This window comes from Dysidea avara, chromosome 5 (assembly GCF_963678975.1).
Source record: "Dysidea avara chromosome 5, odDysAvar1.4, whole genome shotgun sequence".
In the NCBI taxonomy this organism is placed as follows: Eukaryota; Metazoa; Porifera; class Demospongiae; order Dictyoceratida; family Dysideidae; genus Dysidea; species Dysidea avara.
The window spans coordinates 6,445,265-6,462,263 of NC_089276.1; the positions used below are offsets into that span (position 1 = coordinate 6,445,265).

General features: G+C 38.3%; 2 protein-coding genes across 4 annotated transcripts in view; one reads left to right on the plus strand and one right to left on the minus strand.

Moving 5' to 3' along the window:
• Positions 1-2: 2 nt before the first annotated feature.
• LOC136255366 (serine/threonine-protein kinase NIM1-like) lies at positions 3-2,761 on the plus strand. 2 transcript variants are annotated; one of them, XM_066048118.1, is made up of 4 exons: positions 3-251; positions 616-841; positions 894-1,162; positions 1,852-2,761. In XM_066048118.1, exons 2-4 carry the CDS (start codon positions 637-639, stop codon positions 2,584-2,586), a joined length of 1,209 nt encoding a protein of 402 aa, XP_065904190.1. In that variant the 5' UTR covers positions 3-251; positions 616-636; the 3' UTR covers positions 2,587-2,761. The 2 variants fall into 2 exon arrangements, with proteins under 2 accessions (XP_065904190.1, XP_065904189.1); XM_066048117.1 differs by having other exon boundaries at positions 4-251; positions 569-841.
• Positions 2,625-16,999, minus strand: part of LOC136255372 (cytoplasmic dynein 2 light intermediate chain 1-like) — a 19,027-nt gene continuing 4,652 nt past the window's right edge. Inside the window, exons 6-13 of one of the 2 annotated variants that reach the window (XM_066048131.1) lie at positions 6,005-6,112; positions 5,806-5,952; positions 5,490-5,569; positions 5,066-5,136; positions 4,589-4,634; positions 4,482-4,533; positions 3,657-3,749; positions 2,625-2,875 (exon numbers count right to left, since the gene is read on the minus strand). In XM_066048131.1, coding sequence (XP_065904203.1) covers positions 2,759-2,875; positions 3,657-3,749; positions 4,482-4,533; positions 4,589-4,634; positions 5,066-5,136; positions 5,490-5,569; positions 5,806-5,952; positions 6,005-6,112 — 714 coding nt within the window. In that variant the 3' untranslated portion in view covers positions 2,625-2,758. Of the gene's footprint in view, positions 2,876-3,656; positions 3,753-4,481; positions 4,534-4,588; positions 4,635-5,065; positions 5,137-5,489; positions 5,570-5,805; positions 5,953-6,004; positions 6,113-16,999 lie in introns of both variants that reach the window. The other variant, XM_066048130.1, reaches the window with a different exon arrangement.

Below are 16,999 nucleotides of genomic sequence, written 5' to 3' on the forward strand. Positions count from 1 at the left end.
CATCTGACCAAAACCGGATTGTTTATGTGTTTGTTTACGTTTGAGTTTTGTTCCCGTAAAAGTGCAGTATCGGCTAAGGGAGGGGCTTTATTTGTAACGTTCCCACGATACTGTCTACAAGTGCTGTCGTTTTGTGGCTTTTTGGTCACTGGATGATATTTTAAGCGAGATTAAAGTTCCAGCGAACCATGCAATCAAGTCCAGACATTGATTCGACTAGATAACAGTTGGCAGAGGCAATCTTGACCTAGGTAAGTTCACTATAATCGTTTAATATAGCGTTGGAATATTTAAATGCTTTGATGTACTGTTATGGGTGCGGTATATACGTTGATGCATGCTGCATTTTAGCAGATGCAGATGTCGCCTTGCATCTTCGTGCTATTAAAAAGTTATCTCGCATATGTTATGTTACTATGGTGTGACAAATAGCTATTACTGTGATCTAAGATGTGGAGTGTGTGGGTGTTGATTGACTAGCTAGTTGACAACTATAAGTATTTACTAGTGATAATGTGTTAGTATAGTGCGAGTGTAGGTATCATATGGTTTCTGTTTGAATGTATAGAGTTACCTGTGATGTCAAGAGGTAACAATCATGTTATAATGGTGCAGCCTGTTCCAGACTTATCCACAATGGCTGTGTTGCCAGTGGAGCAGAATGGAGACCATCCCAAACCACTTTCACCGTACGAGCAACAGTTACATCTACTAGAGCATGATCCACGACTCAGCAAAGAAATCTTACTGGGAAAAAGAATACGATTTTACAACATCAAAGGAACTATAGGCACAGGAAATTTCTCCAAAGTACGTTTGGGAGTTCATATTCTTACCAAAGGTAGAGAAGAATTTATCAGTTTGCAGTAGTAATTTTTAAATAATATTTTCAGAAAAAGTTGCTATCAAAATCCTTGACAAATCAAAGATGGACGCACGTACAAGAAAGCTTCTTTCCCAAGAGATCCTTTGTATGGAGAGACTGGATCATCCAAACATTATAAGACTTTATGAAGTGATTGATTCACTGCCAAAAATGCATATCATTTTGGAATATGCTCCTGGAGGTGAGCTGTTTGAATGTATATCCAAGGATGGACCCTACTCAGAAGACAACGCAAGACCAATTTTTGCTCAAGTAATATCAGCCGTTCAACACATGGTAAGTCTACACTATGTATGGGCTGTTATTGTAATTGTAGTATGTAGTTCAATAAAGTATGTTAATGGGGTTACACACAAAGTGCAGTTGTGCCAAGTTGATGTAAGGTCTTGAGTTATGTCTTTTGAACTGAAAACATTTTGTCTGCATAGAAATGATTTAAGATTAAATTTAATCCTGCTGACTTAACATTACAAAATATTTTAAATTTTTGCAAGTACATAATATAATTGTCTACTAATGTATATACAAGCGGATGCCATTTGCCTAAGGGTGCATGGTTTAGTGCCAATTAAACTATAAGAATGAAGTTACCCGTAGTTTCTATAAGCACTTTGTCTATGGTAGTTGTTACATCAGATAGTTAATGTGTTTATACAGTGTGGGTTTGGCCCAGTCATTCTCCCACAGCCTACACAAAGTCAAGTGACTTATGATAGCTGTGGGCTGGAGCTTATGTAAGCTGGGCATGTTTGGGCCAGCTCGTCTGCCAGAGTGTCTGGGAAAGTTGTCAGACGAAATTTTATCTGTCAAACTACCTTATTAATCACGCACACCTGTGCATATTGTGAATTCATGTGACCAAATCATTTTGCTATCATATACGTAGGTGCTTATGTGTGCATAGCATGTGTATATGTATAAAAATAAACTTCTATCTTTTTATTGAGAACTTCACTTTTCTACAGCACAAAAATGGTGTCATACATCGAGATCTTAAGGCAGAGAATGTTCTATTTGCACAAGATGGCACAGTAAAGGTTGGAGATTTTGGGTTCAGCACACTGTCCCATGCACATGAACTACTCAACACATTCTGTGGGTCACCACCGTATGCTGCTCCAGAATTATTCCAGGACAAACAATATGTTGGAACAAAAGTGGACATTTGGGCACTAGGGATTCTACTGTACTTCATGCTTGTTGGAAAGATGCCATTCATCGGAGACACCATACCAGTTTTACAGAAGTGCATATTGAAGGGACAATATCACATACCATCCCAGCTCTCCACTAATGTACAGACACTAATACGGGGAATGCTTACTCAGAAACCATCTGATCGCTACACCATGGATGACATAGTGAACAGTGCTTGGATGGGATGTGCTGTCATCGGCTGTAATGACAGTGGATTGGGCAGCAGCGAGAGCACCTTACGGGAAGGTGTTGAGATGTTACAAGACCAGCTACAACAGACATTAACTAAACTTGGTGTTCCCTTTGATGACTTGACTGCCTTACAAGAAGACACCCCACGAGACTGTGCTGCAGGGACCTACAGAATTGTACTACATCAACTACAACGAAAGAAAGCAGAACAGACAACTGTAGCCTGCAATAGTCCCAGCAGTCAGCATCGTAGTAGTGGAAGTACTGAAGGTCGTCGAACGATCACCAGCAAACTCTGTATAATCTTGTAAATAATATTGCAACCCGATCACTTTTGTCAATTACCCTGTAGTTGCTAAATATCTCTGTAAATATATAAATCTATACTAAATATTAAATATATAATGTATGACATTGATTATGGACTGTTGTACCTGTGTATGTGTCTGTTTTGTATGACTGTGTGTTATGACATTTGACATTTTATTTCTGTTGATCTTTGTCTCTGCTTGTTGTGCTGGATCCAGCCATTGACTGGGCTCGCTGACGTGCCAACTCCCTTGCTTTGCGTTCACACTGTTTACGATACTTTTCCAGCTCCTGCAAAATTAAGATAAGAATAAAAACGTATTGCCTATGTATATAACCTTAACACCATTTGCCATACATGTACTCTAAGGGTGTTTGAGGCAAAGCTCTATATAGATACATGATACATACACTGATTTACCAAGGGTGAAAACAGTCAGCCATTGGCACTTTTCTGATCAAAGCAAGATTGCCATCCATTTCCTTTTGGGTCTGACATATTTCAGATCAGCAAAAGCAGCTGGGATGTAGTTTATGTTCATATAATGTGTTTACAAAAATAAGCTGGAGGGATTATCATGTGAAGACAACTGATTTATTGGCTGACTGACTGATAGACATGTAACACCAACCATCCAGTTCGTTGAGATAATTTTGAAAAACTTGTGCTTATATAAAAGGCTTATACAATGTGTGCTATACTATTTTTATTCTTCAACTCATGGAGAAGTTTAAAGTTGGCATGTGTTTGCATGATCAATGGTTGGTAATGTTTCCCCTACCTGCTATATTAGACCATTCCTCCTACACAATGTTGTAATAACAACTTCTTCGAAGTAATTAAGTGTTTGTTTAACAATTAAATTTTAATTAAGTGTGCATGAGTATAGTAGGTGTAAGTATGCATCCATAATGTGTGGTTGTGTGTGTGTGTGTGTAGTGAGTGTGTGCATGTGTGTATGCGTACATGTAAAAGCAAATGTGCATAGTGCATGTCCATATAGCTGTATACACAGTACACAGTAGATGTTATACATCACACATATCTCACACACATGTGGTTCCTACTCACTTCATCTTTTTGAGCTCTCATTGAATCAATTGCTGGTTCTTGATACTTGACATCCTTACAAGGATCATCAGGAATGTGTGACTTGTTTGACGTCTTCTGAAAAGGACAACATTTACATGATTTACACCTCACACACACACACACACGCACGCACACACATGCTATAATCAGTAGAGTAAATTTTGGTGAGTATAGAGTACAGTTGTGAATGTGTAGGAGATGATCACACAATATTGTGATAGTATAAATGAACCCATTAAAACTATCAAACACTGTGATGATGTTCATGCGGGTGCGTAATGTGCAGGTTTCATGACACATAACATGTGATGTACTTCAAGGTGGTAGAATATAATAATACTATCCATGTAAATAATTTAAGGTTGAATATTTTGCCAAAGATTTTACAGATCAGCATACAAAAGCTGTACATGGGACCTGTTAATGTGGGCACTTTAGATGAGAACAGCCAAATACAGGTACTAGTACTTACATAAGTACACTTCAGCCAACCATGACAAAGTTACAAAATTTAATACCCAATAAACCCAGACACTTGGTGTCCCAAAGTATTCCTACTGACCTGGGACAATCAGGGCATAGTCCAGGGTACTATATTACGTAGGTTACACTTATAGAGATGTGTGTATAAGTGCATGCCACTCCATTATGGAAGAATAGCTAGTTCAATTGCTGTCTGTATAAATATTGTTATGGTGAAAAACTAAACCAACACTATAATATATATGGACATATGTGACGATAAAATTATATGGAATTATAAAATCTGGTTTGAACAAAAAAGTGAAAGTACTGTAAACTTACTAATGGAGGGAAGAAGCCACAATATGATTGTTTCCAAAGATCATATGGATTTCTGTAAATAAAGAAAAGAATCAATATGTTTTCAATGCATACTACTACACACATACTTTGCACTGATCTTGCTTATATCACCGGCTGGAATTGGTGGAACTCCTTTAGAGAAATAAATTGATATGCATGTACTGTGTGTGTAGACACACACTATACTAAAACACACTAGACACTAGCCACACACTAGCCACACACTAGCCACACACATACACGCATGCACACACACACACACACACACACACACACACACACACACACACACACACACACACACACACACACACACACACACACACACACACACACAAGAAAAGAAGAGCATACATAGCCTTTGGTTACTGTGCTATGCCTACTCAGTGAATCAGCACTGGGACACCTGTGCACTACTCAGGTGCTAGGAGTCATCGCAGGGAAATCCTCCTGGGGCAGGACTAGTAACTCACAGGAGGCTGTACCATGTCTCACAGGTGTTGGCACACACATATATATGCACGCACACACAGACACAGTCACATTTAAGTACACATTCTTACCGATTTGCCCTAGAGCATCAGCTCCAGCAGGTACTATTAATGGTTTAGTGTGGTCCATGGACATACTACGACTATACAGAGAGAACAGTTACTCATATTACTAGTAGCTGTGCAATGAACAATTGTGAGGTGTCCTGTCAATATGTTTGCATAGTAAAGAATTATCATGGACTCCTCAAATCTGTACACACCATATGGTCAGTGATGCATTGGGTAATGTTTGGTGAACATGTGTACATTAAAATTTGGTGGTAAATCATTATTTTGCACTGAACAAGTTAGCTATCTAGCCAGACACTGACAATTCAAATGGACTGCAAACTGAAATACACCCTAGCATGGAGCAAAGTACATGTGTATTAGGCAGACGCTGTCTTTTTACTGAGCATCAGCTCAACTTGAACATACCACACAGCACACATACCTGGCTGGTGTACCAAATGCAAAGTGACTCAGTAGCTGTTTTGTCTTGTTAAATAATGTATCTGATTTGGTGCTCACAAACTAAATAGATACAAGTGAAAAGGACACAGAATAAAAATTTACATGGAAGCCAAATGTGCAAATGAGGTCATGAAGTATACCTTAGCTATGTTTGGGACCTAATTGGCACTATAATGAGGTGGTCTTATTAATGAGGTCATGAAGTATACCTTAGCTATGTTTGGACCTACTTGACATAGTCACTATAATGAGGTAAGAGACACCCACTAAATGAGTAGATTATACTCACACAATACCTGCAAATAAGCCCCATTGGTATGGGCAATGAACCTCAGTGTCTTGCAGATGATCTTCTTCTTCTCTGGATCAAAATCTTGAAACAGGTCGTACTTGCCGCCAAATATCACTAGAGGTACCAGCAGGGGATTCAACAGATCCTTGTCCTAGAAGAATCATTTTGAAATAATAACTCAAAAGAGTGAGTCTTCGTCTCACTGGATGGTCATCTCCAAATTTCTTCCATGCTGCCTGTCGTAGTTTAGCAACAGCTTCAGGAGATTTTACCTTCAACTGAGTCACAATATTATCCAGGTGTTGCTTCAGCTGCAGGGCAAGCAAGAGTTCACAGCATTAATGCTTCATAACCACTCAATACAACTATATACATACATGTAAACTTGTTATAAACCCTTTATTCAGGTATCATATAACAGGATAGTTTGAAACTTTGGCGAAACACCACTCACTCACCAAATTCTCCAAACTTTCCCGCTACATGGTATTCAGCTGCATGTGGATTATACAGCATTTCCCTTGGTCCCATGTTTTGTAGTATTACAAATTATAGGCCACTTGATTCTACGGATTCAGAAAAAGTCAGTTGACTCAATTGTTTTGTAGGTACATCCTCGGTTTAGCAGTGGCTAGAGGAGAGGCCAATGGTTATGCAACACAACTAATGATGTGTGTGATAGTGCAACCAAACATGGTACCAGTGGCTAAAAAAACTATTTTTTACAACTAGCCCAAATCTGAGATGGGGGGGGGGGGGGGGGTAGTAGTACATATGAACAAAAATTTCTTTGTGTTTGAATTGAATTGCATATTGCGTATATTGTCACAATTGTTGTGTAGAAAAATGTCAGTGAAGGGAGGGATTTCAGGAGAGTGTGGGAGCATATTTACCTAGTTGAAACATAATTGTGGCAAGATTGAATCTGGAAGCAATTTGAGATAAGTGACTGAGACCTGGAACTAGGAAATAGCAAACAAACTTACAGTGATGTACAAGCCAATTCTTCAGATCAAACTATTGTTTTATAAGAATTATTTTATATCAATAGTGTACTGTGAAAATGACCATAACTATAACTAGTTGCAATTTTAGTGGACAAATGGAAAATTTTTGAAAATGGCAATCTCAAGACTGGATCTTGAGGTACTTTTAGTCAAATCCCTGTAAACATGTACAGCAAATGTATGTAATTTTTGACTTTACTCTTTTCTGTGGTGCAGATTGCTATTTAGTATGACTTTTACAACTAGCCAAAAGTCATTTACAACTAGCTTTTTGGCCACAACTAGCCCCTTTTTTTAGCCCCTGCATGGTACTTGTCGTTGATACTGATGTTGCAAACAATTTCTCACTGTATTCATAAGAAGGCCACATTATGTGCTGGAAAGAAAGTCCAAGGGTTCTGGGACATATGGCATGGACCTACATACTACCAGACCATACAATTTAATACGCATAGATTGAACTTTTTTGTTTCAAGGTCACAAGATGTTTTGATGATCTACCTACTTGTAGGAATTCAAAACTTCCTATATGTAGTACCTTATGAACCTTACCATAAAAGGAAATATTACATATGAACATGTAATTTGACGTGTACAAAACAAAGTTTATTTATCTGAACACAACTATTACCAAACACATTAAGACAACAAGGGGTTCAGGAAGTGCAGCTTGCTGTGTTGTGGCCTCTTGAACAGCATAGAGTAATGTACTTCAATACACAATCACAACACAGAATAAAAAGCACTTGATGCCAGAGTTTCAATATCAATATCTTATTATTCGTATTGCCCACCCTTATTAGTCCAGTATGTGTGGCAAAGCTAGTCATAACTGTGACCATCAAATGTTATTGAGGCACCATTAATAGTGCAATAATCTAATGGTGGTGCTTTCCCTTGACAAGGAACACTAGAATGACCTTCAGTATCGGCAGTTACCATATAGAGGGAAACTTTGGTGGGGGAAAACTTCGGTGAATTTGGTGATTTGCTACAAATATTCACCAAAGTTTAACCCGCCAATTACTCATAGCACCTGAGATTAGCTAAAGATTGAGATCGAATTTGCCAACATCTATTTTGCCAAATGCAATTTAGCTGGCTATTTGCCAAAGTTTACCCTCTAAATGGTATTGCCAGTAGAACATATTGGTCTGATAATTAACATCAGATAATGATGTATTGACTAGGCTGAAGCTTAAATGACAAGCTTGGCTCATCAGCTCTCAGACTGTGTTGCTGCTGCTAACAAGTGACCACTAAAGGACACTGTTGTTCTACTAGTATTAGTTGTTGCTATCACACCTTCTAACCAGATGATGTTGTCGTAGTCAGGCACATTAAAGGTAAATGAATTAGCTGATATTGTAGTTGTTGTGGATTTTGGCACCTTGTAACTGGAAGGTGAGTACGTGGAATCAGATTTACATTCTCCGGGTACACTTCTGCTTCTTGTAGTTCCTGTAGAAGATTTTACTATTTAACACACTTACAGAATTATCTCTGGTAGGTCAAGTTTTTCCTATGCTTGATGTGACAACTTCAATCTGGCTAGCCCTAACTCCCTCATTTGCCACTGCCGTGATACGGTTCCGGGTGCCCCACGTTCCAGCAGCTGTCACAGGCTCCCCACAGGAATTGAGTTTAAACTCTTTGAAATATGTCATCGGGCACCTTTACAAATACATTGGTGAAAAAATGTCTTGGTAAGGAATTTATTCCCATATTTTAGCAATATTCTATAAAATACTCAGCGCAGGTTGTCTCCTATCTTTTGCCAGCTCATGTGCTATAATAATGTGAGGATGACTGTCTAATATACTGCCCACGATGCTGTGGCCACTTTGTGGGTACCCAATAAAACTTTAAATGATTTTACTTTGTCCATCAACATGTTAGCTCCAATGGTAGGGGTGAGGGTGATGTATATGAATGTGCTTCTTGTTTTGAGTCAGAATCCATGGAATCTTGTAGCTTATCACTCTCCTAATCGCTACTTTCTGTAATGAAACCATGCACTCCCTTCAGAACTGCACCTGCTGCCTCAACCTAAATACGTACCATAGTTTCTAGTTGCACTCCCTTGCAGATATCTAGCTACCATAAAACTCCAGTATAGATATCTCGGTAAAAATACATTTTTGCATATTATAGATATTTCAGTGATATATGATGTATACTCATGAGAAGTAACAAATTAAAGTTAAAAAAGAGCCAACTCTTTACACTGCTTAGGATGCTTCTGATTCAACCATCTTTCCAATATAATTACGCGTTATAGAACAAATTTCCTTGGGTCAGTCATGAGTTACTTGTATTCGCGTGGTTCTTGCATCCTCAATGGTTGGTGTATAATGTAAAATATCATTTTGAGTACTTTTAGAAGCGCAATGCAACTGAGTAGCTGTAGTTTTCATTAAATCCTGTGGTAGTAAAAAAGCATATTATCAAACAGATTGCTGACAACACGAAACACTTTAACTGGTGTGACCAATTTTAGTCTATAACTTCAACTAATCTTTGTGTCACTCCACTTTCATTGACATCAATAAGTGACTCGTGAATGTCCTGATTTTGACCACTTTACAGCATTCTTCAATGCAGAAAGTCTCCCTTCTTCAACTTCACAATTAATATTGATGTCTCTATCACGTAGCAAGTCATACAACTGATGGTGAGGTACTTTTCCATTCTCATAGCTAGTAAATACCTTATATGTATCCATAGGGTAGGTACTACTGTTAATCATACAAGTCTGCAATGAAAGTAGTCAACTACAGAAGGAAGGTGCCTAACGTCAGTCTGGTGTCGCTGTACACATGAACAGTTGGCTATATAATTAGCAAGTAATGAAACAAAATGGTATATTTTGCTTATTGTACTACTCAACTAATATTAAACTTGTAGTGTTTGGCTCCACAGGAGCTTGCACGTATATAGCTCACAAGCTCTTCTGGTTTCAGCATTATTCTACAGTGCTCCCTTGATTAAATCCGACCCCCTTGGGAACAAGACATGTTCAGATAATCAAAAAGTTTGGATAATCAAAGCCCATTCATTTATATACAGAGCGCTGCTCAAATACTCTAATAGAACATGCATCTATTGATAGAGCAGTCATTTCTAATGTTCAGATAACCAAGTGTTCGGATAATGATAATTGAGGGATATAAGGTAGCTTATCAAATTCTCACCGCTCATGAATCAATGATTTATGAGTTCCCATGTATTACACCAGTGTGCCTTCAAAGAATAAACAAAAGCACGTATTGATTTGCTACAGCAACACTCAAGTTGCCAGAAGTTGGGCATTTAATTTTGCTAAAATCCCACGTTGATACGTGCTTTGCATGCCAAGATACTATGAGTTAAAAGTTGAGTTTTAAAAAGGTGTGCACAAAAAGATACTGCTTAGAAAGAAAAAAAGTCAACTGTGACACATTGATCTGAACCCACAATCTCCTAAACGCTAGTCAGGCATTCTGCCACTTGAACAGTCTGTGCAGTGATTTTCAAAGGAATGTTGTTCAAGTTTTCTCTACACCTTGGCCTCCTATGTACTGTAGAGAACGAACAGAAGCATGCATGAACTCATGATAACAATCTTAGAGTAGCCAGATGATGACAGCTTGATTATCAGCACTGATTGTGTCGATTCATACTGAGTTTGGTGAGTAAAAAGTGTGATGGTCAGATGGACAGATGGCTTTTTATATAGAAACACTATGCTGATTACATCAATACTGATTTAGTCCAATGCAGGTTGTACCCTATGTTTTGAAATAGATTCAACTCAATGTGATATTACAGTGTGAGGACGATTGTCCAATACACTTCCCACAATACTGTGGCTACTCCATAAAATGTTTTACTGTGTTTGTCATGTACATAAACTTTGCTGCAACTGAACACTGCTCGTTTAAATCAGAAATACAATTTAGGGCAAGCAGACTACTATCTCTGCTATGGATGATGTTATAGGAAATATGTCAGCTCTTAACATTTTTTCTTTACCATCCTTTCCATGTGGTAGGCACGAGGGATCATTGTCACTGGAGGACTGTGTTGTCTCTGATTATCTATTATCTGTTAAGTTAAGCTTGTTTTCTGATAAACTTTTCTGCAAAATTGTGAGTCACCTCCTGAAATGGGATGTGGCCAGGTAGCAGAGTTATTATTCAGGTTCCAATAGTTCTTGCGAGTTGACAAATTTAAAGTGGAAGGCAATTATAGTTTGAAGTTAAAAAATGAATCAATTTGATTGGTCAAAATCCTATGCATGTGATTTTGCTTGTTTTGTTGTCACACAAGAACTATTAGAACCTGAGTAAGCATGGAAAGAATTGTTAGTAGTGATCATGAACCATGTGACATGTACATACATAGCATTCTCAAAATATCCACAGTTAATGTACAAGTTGTCCAGACCATTCAGTACCCTGCCTTGCATAACCAGGACAAGATACTGGCCAGTGGGAGAACACACATGAGCACCACTGTAATGTTGCTACAAGAGCATAATAGTTAGACGGTTTTGCCATGCAAGTCATTAGTCACATTATATTGTATTACATGGTTTCCAGCAATACAAAGCAAATAATTGATTCAGTCAGTCACGATCAAGATAAGTCAACAAGCAAAATGAAGAGGCAAGAGAAGACAAAACAACAAAAGATGCTACAAATGTTGCAACTATGATGCCTAATATTATTTTTGTAATGGCCGATGACTTACAGTAGGATGGGTTAATTGAACCCAGAACTGCAACTGGTGCCACATCATTTCTAGCTGTACATTCTTGCAGATAAGAAATAATCATCACAAGTGACTTGCAGAAAATAACACATTCCATTACTGACTTTCCTTGGTCAGTCATGAGTTACAATGTGTATGAAATCAGTTCTTGCATCCTCAAAATATTTTATAGTAGTGGATTGCATTGTGTTGTCTATTAACCTGAGCTTAGTTATACCAGTTATGCCGGCTTGTTGGATAAAACTGCTTCAGGTAGCATTGCCATTTTCTGTAATGTTCCCCAGAAACCACTGAGCCCTCTTCAGAACGATCTGATGCTCTAGATATGCATCCTTGTAGATTTATAAGAAGTGTAATATTAAATTAATACGTGTGATGATCCACTGTATACAATCTTACTATAATACATGGCCACAAGTTCTCATGTGTGCTTAATTCTGACAGCTTCTCGCTACTGTAGATATCTCAGATTCTATATATATATATATATACATTTTACACATAATTCAATACTAAGAAGGCTGAGAATCAAATTCAAAGTAAGTTATCTTTGTAAAGTGCTTGCCTAAACTTTTGAGGACCTTTCTGATTTGGCAGTCTCTCTAATAAAGTTGGTAATGTCAGTTTTTAGACTCTGCTGGAAGATCTTTACCATGTGTACTTGGATCATGAACTTTGCTGAATGACTCTGTATCATGTGAAATACTGAGTGACCTGTGGGGATCAACTGTGCAGGATATAGCCATTCTTATCACTTGTTCCAGACAATAACGCATTGAAATTACTATAAACATTATTTGTATCACTATATTATGTAATGTGTAGTATACTAAATACCATAATATTATGTGACCCAATATTGGAATACCATTCTTTTAGTCACATGCAAAAATTGCAGGAAAATTCAATTGAAAATTTCAGTATTTTTTTTTTTTTTTGCACTTTGCTGTGAAGTTTCACAACCAAAGCTCCTTCTGCTAGGAGATATGGGTAATTTTATCATAATATTATCCTGTGGGACACCAATTAACTTGCAAATGGGGTGGTTTGTTCAGGTAATGGAATGGTTAAAACTAAGTATTAATTTTAGACAATGAAACATGTTATTTAAGGACATGGTAGGGATACAATTATTTGTAAACAAAATGATTTGTCACCATTTATCACACTTAAATTGGTGCAGGTTGTCTCTGATTGTCTGCCAGCTCATGTGGGTGGCCAACAAAATTTAAAAACTGATTTTACTCCATTTATCACACTCCTGTGGTAGGTCTTCATGCTTCTTATTTGGAGACTATCTGTTGATCCTCAGCTTGTCCTTACTGGTGGTACCAGCTCATTTGATGGAACTGCACTAGGTAGTGCTGAAACGAATAGCAATTTTTACTATTCGAATAGTTGTGAACAAAACGACCAAATACTTCTATTGAAAAAGTACTGAAACCTTTTGTTAGGGAGCAAGGTAAAGCCTAAAAGCTATTTCTATCTTTTCTAAAATAGAATTTTTACAGCATAGCTACATCACTTCATTCACAATCAAGGCTGGCTTTTCCATCTGAATACAGTGTACAAAGTGCTAACGATTATTCAAATAGTGTGTTAATGAATTGAAGTGTCATACCGACCGAATAGTCAAATAACCGAATAATCGTTTCAGCACTAGCACTAGGTATAATTGCCGCTTTCTCTACTGCTTTCCAGGAAACCACTGAATCCCACCCCTTCAGCACTGCACCTGGTACTTCATCTATATACAGTTAGCAAGCCAGTCAAAACTGGAATGTAAAATTTGTTGGTTCTTATCTTGGTCTACTTTATAATATATAGAAATTTATTTTCACGTATTTAACATACATATTTAATATCTCCTCACTGCAATACTCAAACTATATAAACTAAACTTAAGTGACTGTCTCCACAGGAGCTAACATGTAGTTTACAACCTCTTCTGGTTCTATAGCTATACAGAGCAAAGTGACTTATCAAAACCCCATGGTTTGTATCCAGTAACTTCTTAGATAAAGATGATATAAATGATGTACACAAGTGATGAAACACTGAGATGCTAAGAATCAAAGTCAAGGTATCTTTGTAACGTGCTAAATTTTTTGATATTGTTCCGGACCCTTTTGATTTGGTAGTCTTTCCAATAAAGCCGGTAACGTGTTTTAGACTCTGCTAGGAAAATTTTATTGCTACACACAGTCAAGAAATGATTGTCACAAGTGACTTGTAGAAAATCACACAATTCTTTAATGATTTTTCTTGGATCAGCCACAAGATCTTTACCATGTATTTGGATCATGTCAAGATCAAACTTTGTTCTTGCATCCTCAATGGCTTTATATAACATGAAGTACTGACTGATCTGTGGATCAACATACTTTGCATCAATAGAGTGGTTATAGCCATTCTTTTTCAGATAAGTAACTTCAGTTCCATTAAATCCTGTGGCTGCAAAAAAAGCTGAAGTAACAATATTATCAAATGGATTGCGGATGACGTGAAACACTTTAACCGGTGCGATTGACTTTAGTTGATTATAGATCCGTTCCCAGAATTTTGGCCGGACTACTAGTAACTGAGCATTTGTTCCACCTTTCTTGTCTCCAATAACATCAATGTACGAGTCATAAGTACCTTGATATAGGCCATGGATGGCCAGTGTGTAGCCTTTATGGTGTGCCATACGCAGACCAGAACCTGATGTAGTGACAGACTGCTTCCAAATTGCATTGAAAATGTCTGATTTAGTCCACTGTGGGTTGTCCCCCATTTTATGGAATAGATTCAGCTCATGTGTTACTACAATGTGAGGGTGGCTGTCCAATATACTGGCAACGATACTGTGGCCACTTTGTGCGTGCCCAACAAAAATTAAAAATGATTTTACTCCGTTTATCACACGTTCTGGCAACTCATGTGAGGGTACCTCGTGTGGTGTACCAGAAGGTACTCCTTGTTTTGAGTGGGAATCCCGACTACCCGTTGAATCTGAGGTTGTCTTTTCCGGCGTCGTCGGCGTGTCCGGGGAAACTGCCCCAGGTGTAATGGCCACTTTCTGCAGTGTTTCTAACTCTGGTGAGCCCTTACGTGGAGAGTATTTTTCGTCTAGAGTAGGCGAAATTTTAGGAGGTTGATGAGTGTTACTCGAGTACAGCAGCCATACTAGCAGGAAACATCCCATGGTGAACACCCCTGTAGGAATAGAACTTAAATTGTTTAGCGACATCTTCTTGGTAACGCCCGCCAAATAATAGATATACCATAGATATACAGACAAGTACCCGGGATTGGAATCATCCGGTTTTTCGTGCCGGATCATTGTTTCCGGAAGTAGCAATATCTTCGAATTTATCGCACAGAAGACTAGTTCTACTCTTGTAACTACCTCCTAGAACATTAATAATTAGTTGCCGTGCGCGTGGCAATGGCGGATCCAGGATGGGGCATATCCCCCCCGCCCCCCTTCAATAAATTGCATACAAGATCGAGATACTCTAATAGAGCAGTCAATTACTCTAATAGAGCAGTCACAATGTTCATGAGGCAGTGCAGCTTACTTATGAAGTTATAAATAGGATTTTATTTTACATAACATACGTTATATAATATATTTGGTAAAGGATAACTAGCTATTATTGTTGTGACCTTTTTTTTTTTTTGCTCTTCAACTTTTTTTTCAGCAAGGTGCTCCCCCTCTTTCCAGACTCTGGATCCGCCCCTGCGTGGTTCCTTCGATAATGGCGGCTACGTATCGGCCAGTCGCATCGAGACACACCTACAAACTTCTGCCCATTCTAGAATATTGTGATGTGGTGTCACGTGGCAACCAACAAATGCAAGCCAAACTAGACGTTTAGAAAGATTTCACTCTAAGTATATTTCTCTTTGTAATGACTCATCTATCTCAGGACAGTCCCTTACTGAACGACGCAAGTTTCATACCATTCTACAAACTTACAAAGTATTGCACAAGTTGGCTCCAGATTATCTCCATGGCATATTTGAATATGCTGTTAATGTTACGGGACGTATCAGCAGAAATGCTCATCGCTTGTTTGTTCCACAGCTACGGACTAATTATGGGAAAAGAAGCTTATATTACAGAGGTACTATATTGTGGAACGCTCTGCCAGCTGTTTTGTATCACGCATCAACTTTATTTCAATTCAGGAGTAGCTATTTAGAACAATATAATTGTAGTTAATATTAATTTGTAAATGTATGTAGTTTTATACATGTATGCTGTATACAGGGCGTAGCTGAAAAACAGCTTTGCTGATGCTACCTTCCCTGTTTAAATAAATTGAAAAAAAACCAAAAAAAAACCAATATATCGCTAATTAACCACCCCTTTCGCGAGGAAGGGTTTCCAACAACTACAGTAAACAAACACTCTCACATATTGACATTTGCATTGTATTTCACTATCCCGCCTTTATCAAAGGAGGTAACAATGATCCTTTTGTATAAAAAAAAATATATATATATATATATATAACAAATGAAAAAAACAATAAACAACAATTCAAAGTACATGTCATGGAAGCACCTGACCCTCAGATATTGCAAGGTCAAGTGCTCCAATAGTCACTGGGCTGCCACGATGAGACCTGGCTCCACGCAAGCAGGTTACAGCTGACCTCAGTAAAGAAAACCTGGTGAAGCTGCACTGGAGCATTTAATCCAGGATACAACACTACTATATCTCTGGTCTCTCTTAGCAGCAAGCAGAGATGCCAACCTCTTGTAAGCAGTAGTGGCCGCACCTCCCATTCCCCCAAAAGTAGAGAATACCAAAGGGGTGAAAGAGCCCATTTCAACATCCCTTACACGCTGCTCATACCTACTTATGCTGTTTGTTGCGCTCAAACCTTTTTAGCTATATAGAGAAGAAACTGCTGTGTTTCGATAACTAGGAGCAGTGGGATTAAAAACTCTTACATCAAAGAGAGCCTTTTGATGACGGTTTCCCCAAAATCCTGGCACACTGACATCCAGGCGTGCCTCATCCTCCACATTAGCTGTGGCATAGTGAAAAGATTCACCAGATAGGGGTTGCAACGCCGGCTCAATTGCCTCATCATGACAAACTTCAGACAAAGCAGCTGTGGTGAAATCCCTAAGTTCATTGTGATGTAGAGTAGGGAAACCACCAGATGCACAGTTCATTGCATGATCAACAGTGAAGCCATGACCACACACACACTTTGCAGGTAAGCCACAGGGAAACCATCCATAATGCAAACACAATGCATCCCCAAAAGCACCTTTATGGAGTGCAAATTCATGTCCTTCAATAGGAAGCACTGATAGCCAAGAAGAGGCACCTTTCTCACTAGACAAAGAAACAATGCGATGTAAATCGGCTGGCAAAAGGGGAGTAAGTTCTGATTGCTTAGAAACCAGCCACTGACGTCTTAAAGACATAAC